The sequence below is a fragment of the Myotis daubentonii genome, chromosome 16 (assembly GCF_963259705.1).
Source record: "Myotis daubentonii chromosome 16, mMyoDau2.1, whole genome shotgun sequence".
In the NCBI taxonomy this organism is placed as follows: domain Eukaryota; kingdom Metazoa; phylum Chordata; class Mammalia; order Chiroptera; family Vespertilionidae; genus Myotis; species Myotis daubentonii.
In genome coordinates, this window is record NC_081855.1 from 47,512,845 (window position 1) to 47,533,063 (window position 20,219).

At 45.5% G+C, this 20,219-nt stretch overlaps 1 protein-coding gene across 1 annotated transcript in view; it reads left to right on the forward strand.

Annotated features, from left to right (window-relative positions):
• The window catches only part of SKAP1 (src kinase associated phosphoprotein 1), a 254,985-nt gene that overhangs the window by 219,947 nt on the left and 14,819 nt on the right, over nt 1-20,219 (forward strand). The window contains exons 10-11 of the mRNA XM_059670733.1: nt 7,103-7,153; nt 14,322-14,422. Coding sequence (XP_059526716.1) covers nt 7,103-7,153; nt 14,322-14,422 — 152 coding nt within the window. The remainder of the gene's footprint in view (nt 1-7,102; nt 7,154-14,321; nt 14,423-20,219) is intronic.

The following is a 20,219-nucleotide window of genomic DNA, read 5'->3' on the forward strand; positions in this document are numbered from 1 at the left end:
AGCCTTTTTGTTGTGTTTTATTATGCAAATGATATCTTGGTTGAGGTCGAGCCATTTCTTGTGTCTGAAGTTAAAAAAAAAAAAAATGATAATTTCCTCAGCAAGTCATCGTCGTTAATGAAGTTTTACAAAAACAGATACAACCAAAGGAAAATAAAATTTCACAGGTGATAAATTTTTCCAATTTCCCTGGCAGAATTCGATAGGATTGTTAAATTAAGAGTGAAGGTGTCTGTTAGAAAGCAACGAGCAGTGATGGGTAATTTTATAGAGTGGAAAATTGAATCAAATTGCTACATTAAAACACAGCTCCTCTGAGAATCTTCCCTTTCAGTCTGCTCCATCGCAACAGCAGGGTGCAGAAATGGATCTAATTCACAGCGCTCCCTAAAAGGAGATGTACTCCCCAACTTGGCCAGAGTCTTCCTGGTGAGCTCATTTTCCACTCACTCCCGCCCAGGCTTGGGGAGATATCCGGGTGACGCTCTACTTTGGGTTACAGCTGTGGAGGAGCTCTCGGAGAAAACCTCCCAGAGTCACTCAGCCTCCAGGGAGCAAGGAAGGGCCTTTCCATGCACCGTGTTTAGTTCTCAAAGGGGCCAGGGAGGAGGGGGCTGATGGTCAGAGAGGGGGAGCAAAGAAGAGTTAAGGGACAGAAACCTCAGAAAAGAAGATGAGTTTTGGCTCATCACCTTACCCCAGGTGGGCCAGTGAATGTATGATTGACTTCTTAACCATCATCCTTCTGCTGCCTTTGAAATTCCTACCCTTCGCCAGTGTGGCACTGCCCAGCTACCAGGGCCTTCCCCCAAAAATGGCACCAGTCTGGATGTGGCGTGGACTCCAAGGGCATGGAGACTGGTCTGCTTGCTCAAGAAAAGCCACCTACCCTCTGCTCACAAGTGTCCCTCGGGAGTGAGGACAGCTGCGCTGTAGTGTGAGGGAGCACCAGGGTCTCTTTCTGCGGGTGAGGGAGACGGTAGCTGACTTGTCGATAAGTTTCCAAAGGACAGCGCTGGACGCAGCGAACAGGTTCTTTCCCAAAAGCCTCTTTCCATCCATCACAGTTATCAGAGATGGCATTAGAGGTGACAATATATTGGCACTTAACTATACTAGGCATATCTCCGCCATAAGTCTCCATCTACCCCAATCAGATTGTTGCTTCTGAAATCGCTGTTATTTTTACATGTGCCACACTACCAGTCCTGGAGGAACTGAGAGGGAAAGTGGGGGGCCCACCATTGTCTCCCCTCTGCCGGCATCCCCCATCACCACCTACCAAGCAGCAGCATGTGAGAGGCAGCATGGTATCTCAGACGCAAGTACTGGCTCTGGCCCTCGCTGGTTTGGCTCAGTGGATAGAGCGTCGGCCTGCGGACTGAAGGGTCCCAGGTTCGATTCCGGCCAAGGGCACATGTCCGGGTTGTGGGCTCGATCCCCAGTAAGAGACATGCAGGAGGCAGCCGATCAATGATTCTCTCTCATCACTGATGTTTCTATCTCTCTCTCCCTCTCCCTTCCTCTCTAATAAGAAATATATTAAAAAATAAAAAAGTACTGGCTCTGAGTTGGGTTGGACCTGCTCTGCCACCTGCTAGCTGTGAGGCCTGAAGCGAGCTATTCGCCCTTTCCCTGTGTGGCTTTCCCGTGTGTAGAATGGGGGTAAGAATAGTAGCTATCAAAGCGGGACGCCATGAGAAGTCTAGACTCGATGTGTATGGCAGAGCCCTGGCATACAGCGAGCACTCAATAAATGCTGCCTATTGCTAATTTGATGGTATTTAAATAGCAAGTGTTTCTTCCTTGAGAAGTTGAGGGGTGGCTGGTTCCCCACCTCCACCAACCAGACCTGAGACAGTCCCGCTGGACATCGTCAGCGCCAGGTAGGAAGCAGGCGACACTGCAAACCCTGAGCAGGTGGAACGCGGTGCACACCTTCTGCTCCGGCCCGTGCTCATGGCGAGGACAGGTGCTGGGTGGAGGGACAGCCGACAGCAGCGTTGGATTGTGCTAACATCGCATACCATCGATAGTGCACCGCTCACATTCGTCTCATTATAATAAGTCGGTGAGCTTTGTGGCGACGATTTAGCATTGGTGGTTCTGTCTCCCTCCTCTTTGGGATGGGGCCTTACACCAGCCTCATGGTCTCTGTGTTGGAGGCCTTATAAGTGAGATCCCCCTCCGTGGGCTTGTTTTCCAGGTAGAAAGAAAAGTGCCTGTAACATACACCAAGGCCATACAAAAGCACGTTTTCCTAATCAAAATTACGTATAGGTCCCCCAATGAAAGGCACGACCTCACGTTAATCGCAGGATAATTAGCATTTGCTACATGGTACGCAACCTCCTTCCCATGAGAGAAAACCAGAGCACGTGAGGTTTTCAGCCAAAACCACGGAAACGTTCACCCCGGATCATATGGTTTCCAGGTTGGTATCCGGTGGGAGTTCTGAACATCCATGTTGAGCATATGGGGGCCCTTGATTTTTAAGATCTCATTTGCAGTCGATTAAACTGCAGGGAACTACCACAAAGAAATGCTAAAGCAATATGTGGGAAATGGCTGGCTTTTTCTGAGCCCGCTCTCACCCCTCCCTGAGATTATTTCACAGGCTAGCACAGGCCCAGTTCCCTGATTCCAGATCCCATAAAAGGACAACTTTTATCAGGTTTCTCTCTGTCTGGCCCCGATGCCAGAATCCAGCCAGGCGCCTGAGACCATTGAAGAGCTATAATAACTAGGGCCTTGCCGCAGCTGCAGCGGCAACAGAATCCGGCTGTGTTCTCTAGAGAGATTTCAGGAGAGCAAACAGAAAGAGAGACAAAGAGCCTTCCCTGGGAATGTCTGTGCACATTCCAGTGCTGCCTGCACTGCCCCCGAGGGTTATTATAGACTCAGAAACCGGATTGCATTAGAATAAAGCATATAACTGGGTTTGGTGGGTGGTGGTGTTTTTTTAATTTGACTCTAATGGAAACAAGCATTCGGTGGAATTATTTTCCCCTCTGTACCGTTGTCCAAACCCACAGGAAGGGGAAGCAGTGATCATAGGAGGTCTAAGGAAAGAAAAAGGCAGACACCAAAAGTACAAAGATTATGAAGAAAGCGGATTCCAATTTCATAGAAACGCAGCACTGCTGGTGGGGGGGAGGGAGGACATCGGAGAAGAGTCGGCCCTGGCATCAAGCTCCCTCTGAGCTCCCTGGCCTTGTCTCTGTCACTTCCGAGCGCACTGGGTCCCAGCCACACAGAGCTGGTTGGCCAGCGCCAAAACCGGAATCAGGCCGTTGTCTTCTCACTAGAATAACGCCCCCCTGATCCCGTCTGATGAAACCCGACACAAGGTGCTCAAACGTGTCTCCTCGGTGACCCAGCTGGGACTGAGTTCTGTGTCAGCCCTTAGCGCAGGGATGTGTCTCCAGGTCTTTCTTCCCCCAATTAGTAGGTGCTCAATTATTACCTGTGAAATCGAGTTCAGAGCGTTCCAAGTATCGCAGTTAGCAGAAATTGAGCTTAATATCTTGTACATCAAGACCACAGCACAGAGATGGGATGCAGATATTTTAAGGTAACCGTTGAGATTACCAAACACACACCAGAGAATTACGTGGGCTATTAGCATCCTGCTCGCATTATCCATGCTGTCTAAAGAGGTGCAATCGCGTGCACGGATTTATAACATGGATGTGCACGCTGCGGAGTGGTTCCTGTTTCTGCTTTTCCGCGTGCTCCCTTTGCACTCCGAGGCTGGCTGCATTTCTGTTGCATCTGTCACCAGAGCACCTTGACATCTGGATGCACCTTGATCCCGCTGGTGTTTTTTTTTGAGTTTCTGCCACTTTGCTTTGTTTGGGGGAAATGAGCTCCCTCTTTCGGACCTAGTCATTTTTTGAATGTTTTTCCCTCTGCGTCGGTTGGGCCAGTGTCAGGGCGGCACTTCCGGAAGGAGCCAGGTGTCATGGGAAGCTGGCTCCTCTCCGTGCCTCCAAAGTGGCGTCGGCGTCCCGTTCCTTTCAGCCTCTCATCAGCGTCCCTGACATTGTGCCAAGAGCGTTGATTGAAATCAACTCTCTGGATACTGGTGCTCATTTGTGACGCCCCGTGGTTCTCTGACATGTTCACACCGTTAACAGGATCTTCCTCAACTGTTTTCCCAGTTGAGATGAGATATTTGGGAATCAAGTAGAGCATTTAATGTAATAAGTGGACAATAATCTTTGGAGGTTAATTTGTTTAAAACCTATGTAAGGTTGGGGTCCCATATGCCCTGTTAAGAGCCAGGACCATTATCATCTACCACTGTTTAAAGTTGAGCTAGCACATACATTTTAATTCTCTCTTAAATGAAGATGTATTTCAGTAGATGTAATGCTAAAATGCCTAGTCGTATTCTTCTAAAGAAGTACAATAAGGTCTTTAGCCTAAAAAAAATATTTTTAAATAATATCTTTTAAATTAAAACCTCACCTGACAGATGAATAAAAATGAGAAATTGGGCAGTTTAACCCACTCTCTTCTGTGAGCATATACTCCTGCTGCCATATCATCAGTTTTCTTGGTTTGGGGGTTCAAAACGTAGCAATTTGATTTCGTTGAAGGAGGGAAGGTGCTAAGAGGTGTGACCTTCACTACCAGCTGTGAAGGGCACTTTCCTTCGCTGTGGGATGGGACCCCCAGACTCGCTGAAAAAGCCACAGAGACACAGCACCCAGCTTCTCACATCAGCAGCGGGGCTTCTTGACTTGAGCCCACTTTCAGCCACCTGGGAAGGACAGCGTTAGATAGGACAGAGGTGGGGATGGGAGCTTCCCCCTTCACACCCGTCACCGCAGAGCTCAGCCATGGTGGGGAATGATACAGAAGATCTAGGGCCAGCTTCCTGCTTGCTTTCTCGGTGACTCCACGGCACAATGGGAATCAGAATATCTGGTCTGGAATGGAACCGCACAGAACAGATTTTTATTTTTTCCATTCTCGTTTCATGACTAGATTAAGTGCTGTTGCCCGAAAGGATAAAGGAATCAAATTTTAGTTTTCATTTTTATCATTGCAAATACATTTACATTCTCCTATTTTACAAATGCAAAGAGCAGGCAAGCCACTTTCAATAATTTATTTTAAAATCAATGCTAATGAGATTATGTCTCGTCAGTGGCCGAGTTTTACAATAAAGTCTGATTTATTTAGAAAAGATCTTCGGTGTAGCTTCCCATCTAATGGTGGTGGGAAGAAGGTGGAGTAGCAGGCACGGTGACCCTCCAACTTCGGATCCAATTTGTAATTCACAGCGGAGATCTGACCCAATTTACATTGATTAGAATTGGGAGGAAGAGACATCTGTGCACAGAGAGCAGAGGTAGGATAAACGCGCTCTGCAAAAGTGCCTAAGCACAGCAGATTATTGAGCTTTGTGACTGAGTTGCCTGATAGCAGCAAAAGAGCTGCTCTCTGTCCAAATTATTGTGTATCTCTAACACCGAGGGTGTACCAACTCTTCTTCTAAGCGTTGTTTTCAATCCTGTGACATTAGTCCCGCGTCAAAAAGCAAGAGCATCACAGCAGAGAAGGAAGGAAGTGGGCAAGTAATAAGTCAGTGTGCAAAGAATGATGTTTAACGTGACTTATTTTGTCACCATCTATTTCTAATATTTGATTTCACTCTTCCAATATCTCACATCTTTTTTCCTAATGGCGGGGTGTGGGGAGCACTACAGGTGGCACTAGGAAAGTTCTGCTACTTGGTCATACATGGAGATAAGAAGAATTGAGAAAAGTATCTTGTAGGGTAAATTATGTATGTGTGTGTGTGTGTGTGTATATATATATATATATAAATTTTTTACCTTGATAACAGGTTACTTATTTCTCCAGAGTATCGATCCCTTCCTTTTTTATTTTTGCCAGGAAATTGTATCATTTTGTATGTGAAACCAATTATTTCTTTAATGGTCTAAAATATGTTTATGCTAGTTCTTCTTACTTATGAGCTTAGAGTTTATTTCCCACAGTCTGACATATCAGAATTCATATTGCCCTATAAACCTTATATTTTTAAAAAGCCATCTCCTCAAAAAAGTTCCATTCAGTGGCATAACTATGGGGAAACAAGAGAGGTGAGTGCCCTAAGACCCAGAAGAAGAAAGGAAAGGAAATGTAGACAGGAGAAACTTAAGTGTTCAGCCCTCAAAATGTTACTTATTATGCCCCATTCAGTGTGTGTGTGTGTGTGTGTGTGTGTGTGTGTGTGTGTGTGTAAGGACGCATGTTTTCTTTATAAAGGCCCAATGTTATCAGGTAGTATGAGGTCTGAGATGAAACAGGCTAATGAGGATCAGAAACACAGGCCAATCGTGTTGTGACTTTGACCATGGAAACACCTGACTGGACTCAGACAATAGCAGTGACTTAGAACCCATTGTGTACGTGTAGCAATTAATTCAAAGACCATTCCAACTGCCGTCAGGAGCTTACACTCTAGTGAACGAGGCAGGCTGAAGAAGACCAGTAGAAAGATAACGACAAGCCGCAAGGACTAGGAACGTAAATTTATGCACATGACCAGCTTTTGTTACAGCTGGACACAGCCTGATACATTAAGGACTCATTGATCACCGAGGTTTTAAACACGTGCTCAGCATCACATGCTTGTGTGTGTGCAGGCCCCCTCCCCGCACCCCCCCCACCACACATACACACACACACACACACACACACACACACACACACACACAAAGTCTGGACATTCACATGGAGATGCTACATTTTGAAGAGAATTCCAGAAGGGGAGAAGCAATGGGATTTTAGGAAAAGGACTAGGACTTAGTGATAGGCACCTCAATAATCCAGTGGATTGCCAGGGATCCTGCCAGGCCTGTCCGGTTCCTAGTGCAGTGCTTGCTTATAGTAAGCACTTTAAAATGTTTGTGAATGAATGAACAGGGAGGGAAGAAGGAGAGGGCCTGTTTGAAGGTAAGAGGTGATTTAAAAAAAAAAGAACATGGTAATTATTTCCTTAAGGAAGAGAGCGTGATAAGTTCAGAGGTATAAAAAACACAAGACTATTAACTGCTAATGCTGACGATGTGTGTCCCCTCAGATGAAGATCTCGACCTAGAAGAGGATGAGAGTGGCACTGGACAAAAAAGAGGTATGAGAGCTCCATACGTGTACAGGCCCTGGGTAGGACACTGGGCTTCCGGCCAGAGAAAGCGCCTTCCTTATATTACAGGACTCACTAATTAAGAAGATACTGGTGTGTCGATCTCAAAAGTCCCAAATAAGATGACTGCAGAGGGAAATATCTTACCTCTAAAAGCAGCCACCCATTCATTTTAATTAATGTTCCCAGAACAGTTAGGATTTATCCTAGAGAAGGAGGAAGCCAAGCCAGATATTTATTTTTTCCTATCAGTATTTCTGAAATCAGTACAGGGGAAATAGAATTGCCTCATCTCGAAGAGATCGGAGGATTGAGGACGGAGAGAATGGACATGTCCCCTCCCCGAGAGGCCCGGAGATTGCAAGTTCAGAGGGGAATGGAAATGTGTCAGACCTGAAAAGTGAACGTGGGCTGAAGGATAGCATTGCTTGGTGATGCTGACTCCTGATGGCCCGGTCAGATTCCAGGCACATTTGGAAATGAATATGTAACAGGTTTGTTGAATACAAAATTACATCTGATTCATCTCGGACTGTTAACCGTGCTTCAGGCTCTTAGTGAGCCCATCCTTTCTAAGGTCAGGTGCCCCTCGAAAGCCTCCTTAAGTGGACCGAGGGCCTATTCTGTCATCGTCGGTAAAGGAATGTGTGAGGCAAGGGCCACCTCAAGGACATTTCGTCCCATCAGCAAAGCCTGAATTGTGGCTGATTTTTTTTTTCTTAGAGATTCTATGAGTCTTAAGCCTAGGAATTATTTTCTTCTTCCCCTCCCTGCTCCCTCTCCAATTCTCTCTTCCAATTTTTTTTTCCTCTTTCTCTTCTCTCTGCCTTTCCTTGTGACTTTTCTTCTCCTCCTTATCCATTCAGCAAAACCCCTTTCCTTGCCTCATTCCCTACAGAAAGCGAATATGTACCAGGTTTTAGTGAAGGACCCAACTTCATAAATATCCAACTTCTCCCAAGGGGGAGAAGAGACCGCAGAGTCATGTGCCAAAGCAGGAGAGAAAGAAAGAACGGAGGAGTATGAGGCAGGGGTGTTAGCGTAGCTTCAAGGAAGTGCCTCGTAACAACACGTGACTTAGTCCATTCTGAGACCTGTCCCCCTCCTGTTTCCCACTTGCCTACAGACTTCCAACAGAAAATCTGTTTCCTGACCAGCCCGGGCCCCACGTACGCCTTTTCTCCTCTAGTTTCCATCACCGGAGCAGGAAGGAAACACTTCATGTGGGCAGCGCGGGTGGGAGACCTGGAAGCTCCCTATGGCCAACTTGATAGTAAACCTCATCCAGGAAGCAGCAGGCTTCTGGCAAAAGTCTAAAAACTCCATCTCAGACTCCTCCTTCATCTCACTTCCTCCTTCTGCCTCTCTTTATAAGGTTCTATTTGGGGGTGGGGAGGGGCAGGGTTGAGGGAGATTTATTTCCTGTTTCAGCAGCTATAATCCAAGTATTCTTTTATTCTTCATGCTTCCTGCCTCCAAAATAGGTGTTGTTAATGTGTCGTGAGCTCTAAATATGTTTCTATGGTTTATACTTCCCACCAGTTATAATGATTGGTGACTTGGTGATTAAAAAAAGAAAAAACAGAGGAGGGCTTTTCGCGCTCTCTGCAGAATCTGAGGCAGGAATTTTTATTATTTGTGTTTACTTATTTATTTATTAAATTTATAGAGTGCCTTTTCTCCAAAGGGGCTGTAGCAACAGCAACACATATGTAACATCCAAATGCCATCGCTTAGTGTTATAACAGTTAAATCGGAAGGTCCGGAGGAAGGGTAGGCAGCCCCACTGGAAGCCTGTGAAAGGCACGGGACTCTGTGACAATGTGAGAGCCCATGTACTAGACAAGCTACACAAGTTGGGCTTGCTTCGTTTTACACGCTACACAAGTTTGGTTCATTTCGTTTTTTTCTCAGGTGACACATGCCTTTTGAGGGGGGAAAAAAGTCTTTTTTCCTAAAAGAGACTGTGGTTAGCAGGGTTACCTTTAAAACCCGTTTTCTCTACCATTCCAGGGACACACTCCCCACCTCCCCACCCCCACCCCCCCCAATGCTGCGCTTTCCCCTAATGGAATTGCTAACATTTTAAAAGCCCAACTAGATCGTATCAGAAGAGGAGGGGAAAAGGAATTCAGTTTATCCTTATTGGGTGTTAATGGCCCTGGAAGACGTAATTTCTTTTATTTTATTCTGTTACCTAGAAAATCTATCACAGCCTTGTAGTATTGATTGTCCAATCTATAAAGAGCTTGGTTTACAGCATGACTGTTAGTAACAGGGTTATTTTAATGAGTGACTCTTCAACACCTCAGATGTTCACTAAATTCTAACCCATCAGCCTAACAGGCTAACACTAAGTGTCTTCAGTGATGAGTTTATCTCCCTTTCCTATCATGAGAAGGCAGTGTCCAGGTAACCAGAAATACAGCTCATTCTGTGTTGTTTATATGAAAACTACTGGCCATTTGCTTGGGTTGCCATGTCAAATGAAAAGCAGGGATGGAGCCCTAGGTGATTGGGCTCAGTGGTTGGCCTACAGACCAGAGGGTCCTGGGTTCAATTCCAGTCAATGGCACATACCTTGGTTGCAGGCTCTTCCCTGGCCTGGTCTGGGCTCATGCAGGAGACAACCAATTGATGTGTTTCTCCCACATTGCTGTTTCTCTCTTTCTTTCCCTCTCTTTTTCACTCTCCCTAAAAATCAATGGAAAAATATCCTCAGATGAGGATTAACAAAAATCTATATATATAAAAGCCTAATATGCAAATTGTTCCCTTGAGAGTTCGACCAGGAGACCGGGAGTTTGATCTCTCGCTATGATGTGTGCTGACCACGAGGGGGCAGTGCAGATCGAAGGAAGGCCCCAGCCCGCAGCCAGCGGCCGGGGAAGGAAGGCTCCAGCCAGCAGCTGGAAGGCCCCGATAGGTCCTGATCACTGGCCAGGCCTAGGGATGCTACCCATGCACGAATTTCATGCACCAGGCCTCTAGTAATAATAATAATAAATAAATAAAAAGCAGAGACGGCGACACAAATCATCCTTAGATACATCAAACCTCTGACCAAGGGAGATCCTGAAACAGTTTATTTTCACTCTGAAATGGTGGGCGAACTCAGCTAAGGAGGAGCCCATGTTTAACAGTTTCTGCAGGACAGAAAAATGGTCACTGATGAGCATTCCATCCCTGAGGCATTCTGTTCACTTTGGTGCCCGCCAGTGGGGCGAACTATTCCACAAAAGAAACAGAGGGAAGCCACAGAGGTATTTGCAGCTCTTACTTTTTGAAACTTATTTCCCAAGACCAAACATGAGTTAATTATCAGCCAGCTACAATTCTGGCCCAATAAAAGGAGCACGGGAGATGAGAATCTAGATCTGTGAGTGTCCTCACTTCAAGATCATAGTTATAACATTAAGGATCATAACTTCAAAAGTCAAGATTAAAGAGTTATAAAACCAAGCAAATGGTATTGGTCAGTTGCTCTTCCTGTTCTGAGTCATAGTCAATGAGCTTGGCACAGTTTTTCATGCGTTTCCTTCTGAATTAGTTAACATGGTATCAGACGGAGGCTGCTTTAATGGACTGAACATAGTGGCCTCTTCAAGTCCTTTCCAATGGGCCACTGCTTTGGCCTTCTTTGTCCAAGTCTTACCAACCTAGGCTCTAGCAAGGACTGGCTTTATGTGTCTTCTCATTCTGCTTCTCTTTTCTATAATTCGTTACGTAGTTGTACCCAATGCCAGGCCTTGCTGGCACAGTCCTTTTGCTCATCAAGAAAACGTAAACACAGATGGACCTGCCTTTAGCCTCTTTCTCTTGGTCGCAGCTTGAGTTCCGGAACCACCCAACGTCCCCCAAACAAAAGCCCGAGGTAACCTATGAACTCTGGAAGGAACATAGTCACGTTCTGCTGTCCCTAAGGAAGGCAGAAAGGGGTCCTGGTCCTTTCACCTTAGGGCTGTCCACATCATAGAGGCTCGTTTCCGTTACAGGAGAACTTACTATCACTGGTTATGAAGAACTAGGTGTGGAATGACAAATGCTTTGCAGTAAATACCTAGAAAAGAGAGAAAAACAATATTTTTTTTTAACTTGGTCTGTTGCTCTTATTTCTTTCTTTTTTTTTGAATTGAGTATTTGCTCTTTTTTCTATGACATTTTGTTTACTGGAGCTTAGCTTCTCTTACATGAGATAAAGAAAATAAGATGCTGCCGGCCCCCCCCCCCTCTTTTTTCTCTAGCAAAATTCCTCAGCTCTGCTAGCAATTTAAAAGCCGTGATCATACCCATTAGCTTCTCCATCATTGTAATTGTTGTTAATTGTTATAACTGTTTTAGTTATTAGTGTTGTCATTATTGCTCTAGGTCCTCTGTCTGTTTTATGCTGAATATATTAGTGCTTTGCTTTTGAATTACCAGGCTTTATTTAGTGCAGAGTTACATTTTTTTTTTGAGAGGTATTGAGAAATACTGGCATTACTGGCTTTATTCTTTTGTTTTTCATTCCAAATGGACAGACTGGAAAAAAAATAATTAGATGGAATAATGTCCTCAAAATGAGAATGAGAATGTTTTGAGTTAATTAAGTGGTCAGAATGCTGCACCATTTCTGATCTCAGAGTGCTGCCTCCGGGCTGGATGGTAGGCCTGAGGACGAAGACCAAATGTGGCCAATGTGGAATTCCCAGCATCTAGCAGAGTCCCTGGCACTTAGTAGGTGCTGTGTGCATGGTTGTTGAATGTTGAGGAATGGATGCAGTGAAGCTGTGTACACTCTTACGCATGAATGCAAACCACACATATGTTATACAGGGAGTTGGCAATAGTGAGTCCAATCTTGTCCCGTTAAGGTGTTCCTCCTCCCTGATTTCCTTAATACCAGAATACTGTCCAAATAGCAAGTCTAACCTTTTCCTCATGTTTAGCCTTTCATTCTGCTTATTTTTCAGAGTTTTTTGGTTTGTTGTTTGTTTGTTGTTTTTTGTCGTGGGTCTGACGATTCCAGTTCCTGGACTAGGCTGACCTATCTCCTGGATTCCTGAGCTCTATCTTCTTTGGCCTTCAGCTTGTAAAGAACTGAAGGCATTTTCTTTCTTTTTTTTTCTTGGAAGGTTTTCCTTTTCCTCCTAACTTCTTCCTTTCTCTGTCTGATCTATTGTGCTTTTAGAATAGGTCTTTTTTCAGGTGTTCTCCCCAGATGCCTTATATCCTCAATATCATTTTTTTTTTTTTACATATATACCCAAAAGGCACTCATAGGCTTAGGCGCTACCCCACATCCAGGCATGTGGGGAGCAGTACCCTGCAATGACCATCTGTTAGGCCAGAAAAAGCCAAGATAATGTTGTCAGTCTTACCATTTGGATATATCATCGCTTTAAAAATCTACTTTTATAAATTTTCTCTACCATGTTATATTGATGTCAATATACTTTTTATCCCTAAGTTTAGTCAAACTCTCTGGGTGATTAATCAACTCCATTCCAACTGCTTTCACTTTCCAGGGACTGATATCTCTCTATTATTTCCTGCACTGATATCCAAGAAATATATACCTTGTCCTTTCAAAAATTAGCATTTTTATCCCAAAGTATTGTTTCTTCCCAAAATATTCCGAACTGTGGCAGAATATTTCCGGCGTAGTTGTCTTGTTTGCTGCCCTCTGTTGTCTACTGCATATACAAACCATTTTCTGTGGGAAGAAAACAAGCCTGCGTTTCTATGTGGTTAACATTTTTACTTCTGTTTGTAATCTCTGAGCCTTCCCTGAATAGCTCTGGACCACCTCCGTTTTTGTGTGCGTTAAGCTTCCTACTAAAGTTCTTTTCCAGAGACATATATAGGGGTGTTGTTCCCCTGTGCCTTTATTATTTGAATTGCTCCTAAGTTAATAACAAGCAGAAAAAAGGGAAATATAGCCAGGGCCTATGTTCCCCGCCCCCCCGCCCCCACTGCCCCACATCTATTCCCACCCTCAGCGACTGGCACCATTACTCCTCAAGGGAGGCTCAAGGCAAATGAAGAGAAAGATGGAAACTGGTAAAAAAAAAAAAAAAAAATAGGGTCCCCAAAAATCACTTAAATTTTAATGAAAACCCAGGACTCCTGACTCCCAATGAGAGGAGTTTCACCTTTGGTGGGTGCTTTGCTTAAAGCTCTCATACACAGCATCCTGAGGAACGGGGAGCGTTGCCACATTATCGCTGGCCTAGTGGGCATTCGCTCTCCCGCCATTCAAATCCCCAGATCCTCTCCCACTTTGTACTCTAGTGTTTAACCTTTCCGGGTAGAAGAAGATCAATACAAATTCTTCATCGTTAAGAATCGATGGCTGTCCTGTGGCATCACTGCCATCTAGTTTTGCTGAGAAGCTCAGTAAATCTCTCCAGCTGCTTCTAAAGCTTGGTTTGTCGTCTTGAGTTGCTTTCATTTTTAATGCAGATCACTTTGGTTTCTGTTCCCTCGAGGGCTGGCAGATAAATCTTGGCAGACATGTTCAGGATCTACAAATGAGATGCTGGAAAAGGGCCAGCCCACCCAGAATTTAGTTGTAATGGATGAGACACCCCCTTGGTTCCACTTAAAGACTGAGCTATTTGTTTCCGTATTTATTGGTGATTGCCTCCTATGGTACCTGGGTGGGAAGTGTCCAGGATGAAGTTCCTCTGTAACAGAGGAGGCCAACATGTGAGACTGTGATGCAGACACGGGCTGGTTGACTCAGCCTCTCTTGTAAACAGGAAGTCAGAGACTTACCCCATTCCTTTCAACGCATCATGAAGAGAAGCACTGATGGTGTAGACGCCCTGGATCAAGGAAGTCTAGCAGGAAATCGCTTGGTGCTGCTTACGTACAGGCCAAGTGAAAAATTACCTGCCTGGTTTTCTTTTGTTAATAAACGAATATATTTATCCTATTATTGAACAGCATCCGACGAAGGGTGATCTGTAAATATTTAATGTTAGTTAATGATCTCCCTCTCCCACAGTCCTTTGCTCATGCTGAGTATTTAGCGGTATCTCATCCCGGCCACCCTGAGTCTTGGGCTTCCTAGGGGCAAGCTAGAGCCCTGGTTTCCATTGGCAGCAAAAATGTGGGCTCTATGGGAAAAGACGGAGTCTTTTTAACTTCGATTTCTCCTCTCTTTGATCAGTGGACTATGCCAGTTATTACCAGGGCTTATGGGATTGCCATGGTGACCAGCCAGACGAACTGTCCTTCCAGCGGGGTGACCTCATCCGCATTCTGAGCAAGGTAAAGACACCGAGTGTGGGGCCTGGATCAAAAGTTTATTTTTTCACTCTTGATGGTGTAGTCACCATAACCAGAATTATTCCGTGTCATACACTTCTCTTGTGCATATTACGTGGCTGCCTCACACATAAATTCCCATTGGTTTATAATTCTGAGGGAAAATTTTAATTGAAAATTCAGACCCAGGAACCAATTTTCAAGTTTAAAAATACAACAAGGTAGACATAATACTAAAGCTATGCCAATCAAAATCTGATCTTTTTAGGGTCTTGTGATATTTAAAAGGTCATCACTATGTACATAATTTATTATCATATAATACTCTTAAAACCATTCTGGCTAGATCAGATGCCTTGTTTCATTTATAGATAAACAAGACTGTAATATAATTATGTGTGGAGGGAGGAGTCAGAGCTAGCTAGCTCAATTGGTTTGAGCAAGTGCTGATAAGACCAAGATAGTGAATCAAACCCCACAAAGGCCAGCTAACTTTATTCTCTTCCTCAGCCACAAAGTTAACCTCTAGCCCCAGCTAATCATCTCACAAATAGTGTTGCTGATCATAAAAGAATTGGGGGAGAAAAAAGGACAGATTATTATAGATCCATCACCTATGTGAAAAAGATTCAGAACTGATGGGCTACTGAGGAATCAGTAGCATTAAATACTACACATTCTGTATAGATGGACTAAGGAACTAGGTGTCCCCCCCCCAAAAAAAAAAAAAACTTATTTAAAAGTTCTTTCTCTTGCCCTGGCTATTGTGGCTCCGTTGGTTTGGAGTGTCATCCTGCACACCAAAAGGTGGTGGGTTTGATTCAGAGCACATACCCAGATTGTGGGTTTAATCCCCGGTCGATGTTTCTCTCTCTCAAATTAATAATTTTTAAATGTTTATTGTTGTTTACAAAGTTCTCTCTCTCTCTCTCTCTCTCTCTCTCTCTCTCTCTCTCTCTCTCTGTCTCTCTCTCTCTCTCTCTGAGGTCAATCAAGATCTACAAACACATTTTTGAAATAGGCACAATTTGCTCTTTAATTGATGAGTATATGGATTCCATAAAGCAATATTGAAAACCCACTGTGTCACTAACCCATCATTTGCTGTTTATCTAAAGGTTTGTGTCACTTTAAATATACCACAAGCCCCTTAGGAAACACCAGGCTGACCCAAGGTACCTTTCCGTGGTTCCCGCGAGGCCCCTCGGACCCAGGACCACATTCAGACCTCACTCTTTTCAAGCGAGTAGGAGGCCTGCAAGAGCCCTGCGGAGTGAGGTGACAATCTTCTAGTGTTTTCTTCCAGAGTCCTAACTCACCACCCCCGAGTGCCATTCCCGTGCAGCTCTACTACACCAAGAATAAATTGGGAGCAAAGAAGGGAGTGGACGTTGCCCTGATAGGTATTTCAGATGCCCGAAAGCGAGGTCTGCGTGTAATAGAATTTGTGTACATTACCACGCTGGCATTATAGGGGTAATCGAGTTATCCACTCAGGTGTGACCAGGCCTCTGTTTGCCCAGAGCCTGCAGGTGAACAAATTAACTGTTTACATTGTCTGAGGTGCCTGCAGCAGGAGGTGGGAGAACAGAGCCAGACTGTCTGCTGGCCCTCTCTCCCAGTCATGATTATTTTGTTTGTTTTGCATGTCTTTTGCCTTTGTTAATGGCTTCTCACTGGGGGTCCCTTTCCTCCATTTAGAAGTGGCTGTGTGGTGACTTGCCCAGCAGTAAGAAGCTGTCTGTAGTTAGTTACCATGGCTGTTGTGTTTTTAAGAGATACCAAAGAACCTGGGAACCTCCCCGACCTGTGATTCTTTTTAACCAATCTTCCTTCCCTTCTTCCATTAAAAAAAAAAAAAGCTAACCTGCCATAATTTAATTCAGTGAAAATACCTTACTGCCCTGGCTCTATCAGGCTTCCTTCTCCATCTTTGAAAGGTCATGCATCCATTTCATCCCTTACCATTGTAGTAGCACCTTTCTTTCCCCAAAAGCCAACCCAGCTTTCCCCCCTTCTATCTCCATGTTGCTAATTTCTGCACGGCAGAGGAGGAAATGAGAAACTAGAAGCGCCACTGAAGTTTCCCTCATAAAGCTTCATTCCCGTTAACATTGGCTTGGGGAGCCTTTGGGATTGGATTTACCTTTATTATATGACCTAACTCAATGAGTCCTTGCACAGGAAGGAACCTTAAAAGGCCACCCAATCCATTCCCTTGCCTCGAAGAAATCCAAATTAACGGATTCAGACAGATAGAAAAGGAGATTCCGCTACCATTCCCAACTGTCTGTCTACTCAGGTGTTCGGTAATTCCTTGTCTCTGGAATTTTCTCCCATATGGATCCTAAACTCATTCCACTTTAGCGCCAGCTGGCTTCCTTTGTTGGCGTCAGTTACAGTCTGCAGCCAGGAGGAACAAAATTGGCCCAAGTTGAGGTTAGTCCAGAAAAACAGTTCTAGAAATCTCCATTTTACTTTCTCTCTGGCCAGTAGAACCTGTGTCGGGCAAGAAAGGCCAGCTGTTTAGGAACCTGAATAAGCCTGTTTCCCTGAGAAATGCAAGACAAGAAAGACTCGCCGGGTGCAGCTCAGCTAACCTAGACCAGTTTCCTGGCCTGTCAAACGAGGGAGTTCTGTTGGATGACCTCTAAGATTCCTTCCACCTCAAACATTACCTGATACTGCAAAACTACTACTAAAGAAATTCCACACACACACACACAAATGTATTTATTCAGATTAAGTGAACAAAAATTTCCAATTATGAGCTCTTTTGTGTTTGGCCATCATAAATGTATCTGGTTCCCCACCCCCCTCTCATTATAGGATAAAAGAAATATTTTGAAGGGGATGGTTGGATAACAGAAATGGCCCCACGATAGGGAAGTGAGTTGGAAGTGAGGGGGGTTGTGGGGGAGGGAGAGAGAGATACAGCTTTATTCTTAGGGTCATGCTGCCCCCTACTGTTTCTTAATAGTTGCCCACATATGACCCAACCTTGAATTCTAGAATCTCAGGGGGCCAGGAAAGGTTGTTAAGACCTAGGGCCTTAGGGCAGAAAGGATCCAAAGAGTTATTTACTCTTTTTTAAAAAATCCAGAGAGGAAGACTGGCTGGGTAAGAAAGATGTACCCCATAGAAACCAAACGCCCAGTCACCTGTTCTATTCTTAGGGAAGCAAGTCGGTAGCAGATGGGTTACTTATGTGACCTTGAGCCAAGTCACTGAATCTGGTTACTCCTCAGTCTCCCCGTCTGCAAAAATGGGGCTAATTTCTATTCATTGGGTGTTGTGATGCTGACATTGGAGAATGCCTGGCATCTAGGAACTGGTAACTATCAACCCCCCTTTTCCACTAACAAACTTTTTGGGTCACTGTTGGATACAGCGAGCAGTTCAATAAACTATTGGTGAATTGAGAGAGGGAAAAGGGTAGCCTGTCCAGCCAAGATCTCTTCATGGAGATGCTCAAAAGCACAAAATGTTCTCACGTAGAAATAAAAAAAAGTGCAGAGGCCGACGTGGAAATCCACCATGTCATTTCCGGCCTGAGATTTCATCACTGACAGAAACGGCTCAAACTTCTCCTCTGAGGAGAGGCCGGAGCCGTGTATCCAAGCTCTGAAACAGTGGCCAGTGGCCTCGTCAGCAGGACTCCCGCTGACCCGTCCCTAACACATCCATACAGTCCTCAGCCCCATGCCGTTTCATGCCCACTTAATTCACTGGCTTCCAATTTGGGCCTTAAAATATATTAAAGGGAGATTTTAGTAACGACGCAGATCTGTGCACCCAGCGATGCTGACGTTCCTTCATTCCTTCTGGACCCAGTTAGTTCTGAAGAACTCTTTCCGACGACGCAGGGACTGAGCTCAGCTTCCACCGGGTGCAGAGGGGCGCAGCTCAGGCCGCAGCGGGGTGTCTAGCGCTCTTCAGTGCCTCCAGATTGTGGCGCTTGTGCGGGTTCCCTCAGACGTAACCGATGGCTCCTGGGAGCCTGCCTCTCGTAAATTACTCCCCACGATGCCTGCGACCATGGCAGAATGCAAGTTTGAATAGAGCAGGGAAAAAGGTGTTTGAAAGGCCTGTTCACTCAGCTGCATTTTAATTTCCTTTTCAATCTTGTCCCAATTAATTTCACAGAATTAATCTCACAGAAGCCACTCGGCAGCACTGAGGCTGCGGTTTTAGTGTGGCGGTCGCCCTGCCTGAACATGAAATAGGAGCTAATATAAAAATCCATCTGCTGTGTTTGAAATACACGCCGGCTGCTGCTCAGTCCTGTCTGACATTCCAAACATCAACAGCGGGGAAAAGTGATTTGGGGGTTAGTGGCCATCAGTACTTGGCAGGGGTTCAACAACAGGTGTACTCCAAAAATCCATTCAGCCTGGGCACCAGGCATGACAGGGCAGGTGCCGAATCACCCTCCGTGCAGTAGCACTGTGTTCTGGCTTCGTTTCTCTTATGTGGGGATCGGAAGGCCCTTCTGGGGACCAGCTCTGCTGTGGGCATGGATTGTAAGTGGGGAAAGGGGAGGTAAGAAGCCTCAGTCTGGATAAGACAAGTCACAGGTCCCGGCTTTCAGAGGCGTGACTCTGTCTTCCTGGCTCCAAGGTCTCTCGCTAGAAAACCCTTTTCCTACGTTATAAAAATGCTCGTAACACTAGGCAAGGTAACTTACATGCCCATTTAAAGATTAAGCCTCCTTTTCCGGAAGTCGTATATAGCGGTGACCTGAGCTGTCCAGCAGGTAAGGGTGAATTAAAGAGAGAACAGGAGAGAAACTCCTTCTCAATTGGCTAGAAAGGACAGGCGGTCCCTGAATGATGTCTTGGATTTAAGGTAAACCAAGTCAGCAGGCTGCCTCTCTTGGGCTTACGTTGTGTGCCTCCTGAGTTGGCCTTAGGCTGCTCCCGCGATTTGTCCAGCTACTCGTCCCCACGGAAATCAGCCGTGCAGCAACAAGTTGGGCAGCGCATACGGGTTACGCTGACGTGGCAGCTTAGCTGGGGTGGGAAGACACTCTGGTGGCCCAAACACGCCAACTTCGGTCGCCTTCTCTGCTGGTGCGGTTGATATGGAAACAGGGCCTCTCGTAGGCGAGGCCAAGTTTCACATCTAACACGTGATGCTGCGAGGTGGCCATGGGCTTTATGTGCACGAGGGTGGCCCGATTTTGTCGCCCTGAGTGACATTTAGCTCCCAGCACTGGGTTGGAGCCACTTACACTCAGGCCGAACCCCAGCTCCAACCCCAGCTCCTTGCGATCCGCATGCAGCAGGCCTGTCCCGCACACCTGGTCTACGGTAACGGAACTCCCTGTCTGTGATAACGGGCTTCTGAAAGCCCGGGGTTCTCCGCCTACTCCCTCAAAGGACTCCTTAAAGCGCGTAGACCTTCTCCCTCCCTTGACCCCCAGCCCTTCCAAAAGAGATTTGTATGTTGTAAAAATTATCTGAACGCAGCAATCCTTCCTCTTTTAAGTGTGCTTAGTTGAATGTGACAAGAACCCTCATAAAAACAGATAAGTTAATTCCTTCGATTGCTTTAATGAAAGGGTGTGTGGGTGGGTGTGTGTGTTTTGTTTTTAATGTCAGGGCTCTGAGGGAAAGGAGGTGTTTGGTGACATCTAGTGTCCACTTAGGACCTCCTCAGGCACCATTAGCCTCTGCTCGGCAGCGTGGGGGATGGGGGAGGTTATGGGGGAGGCGATTCGTGGGTAGTAAGTAGGGAGAATCTAGGCCTGGGGGCTGGCTGCCCAAACAGTGTGATGAAACTGATCAATGCTTGTCAA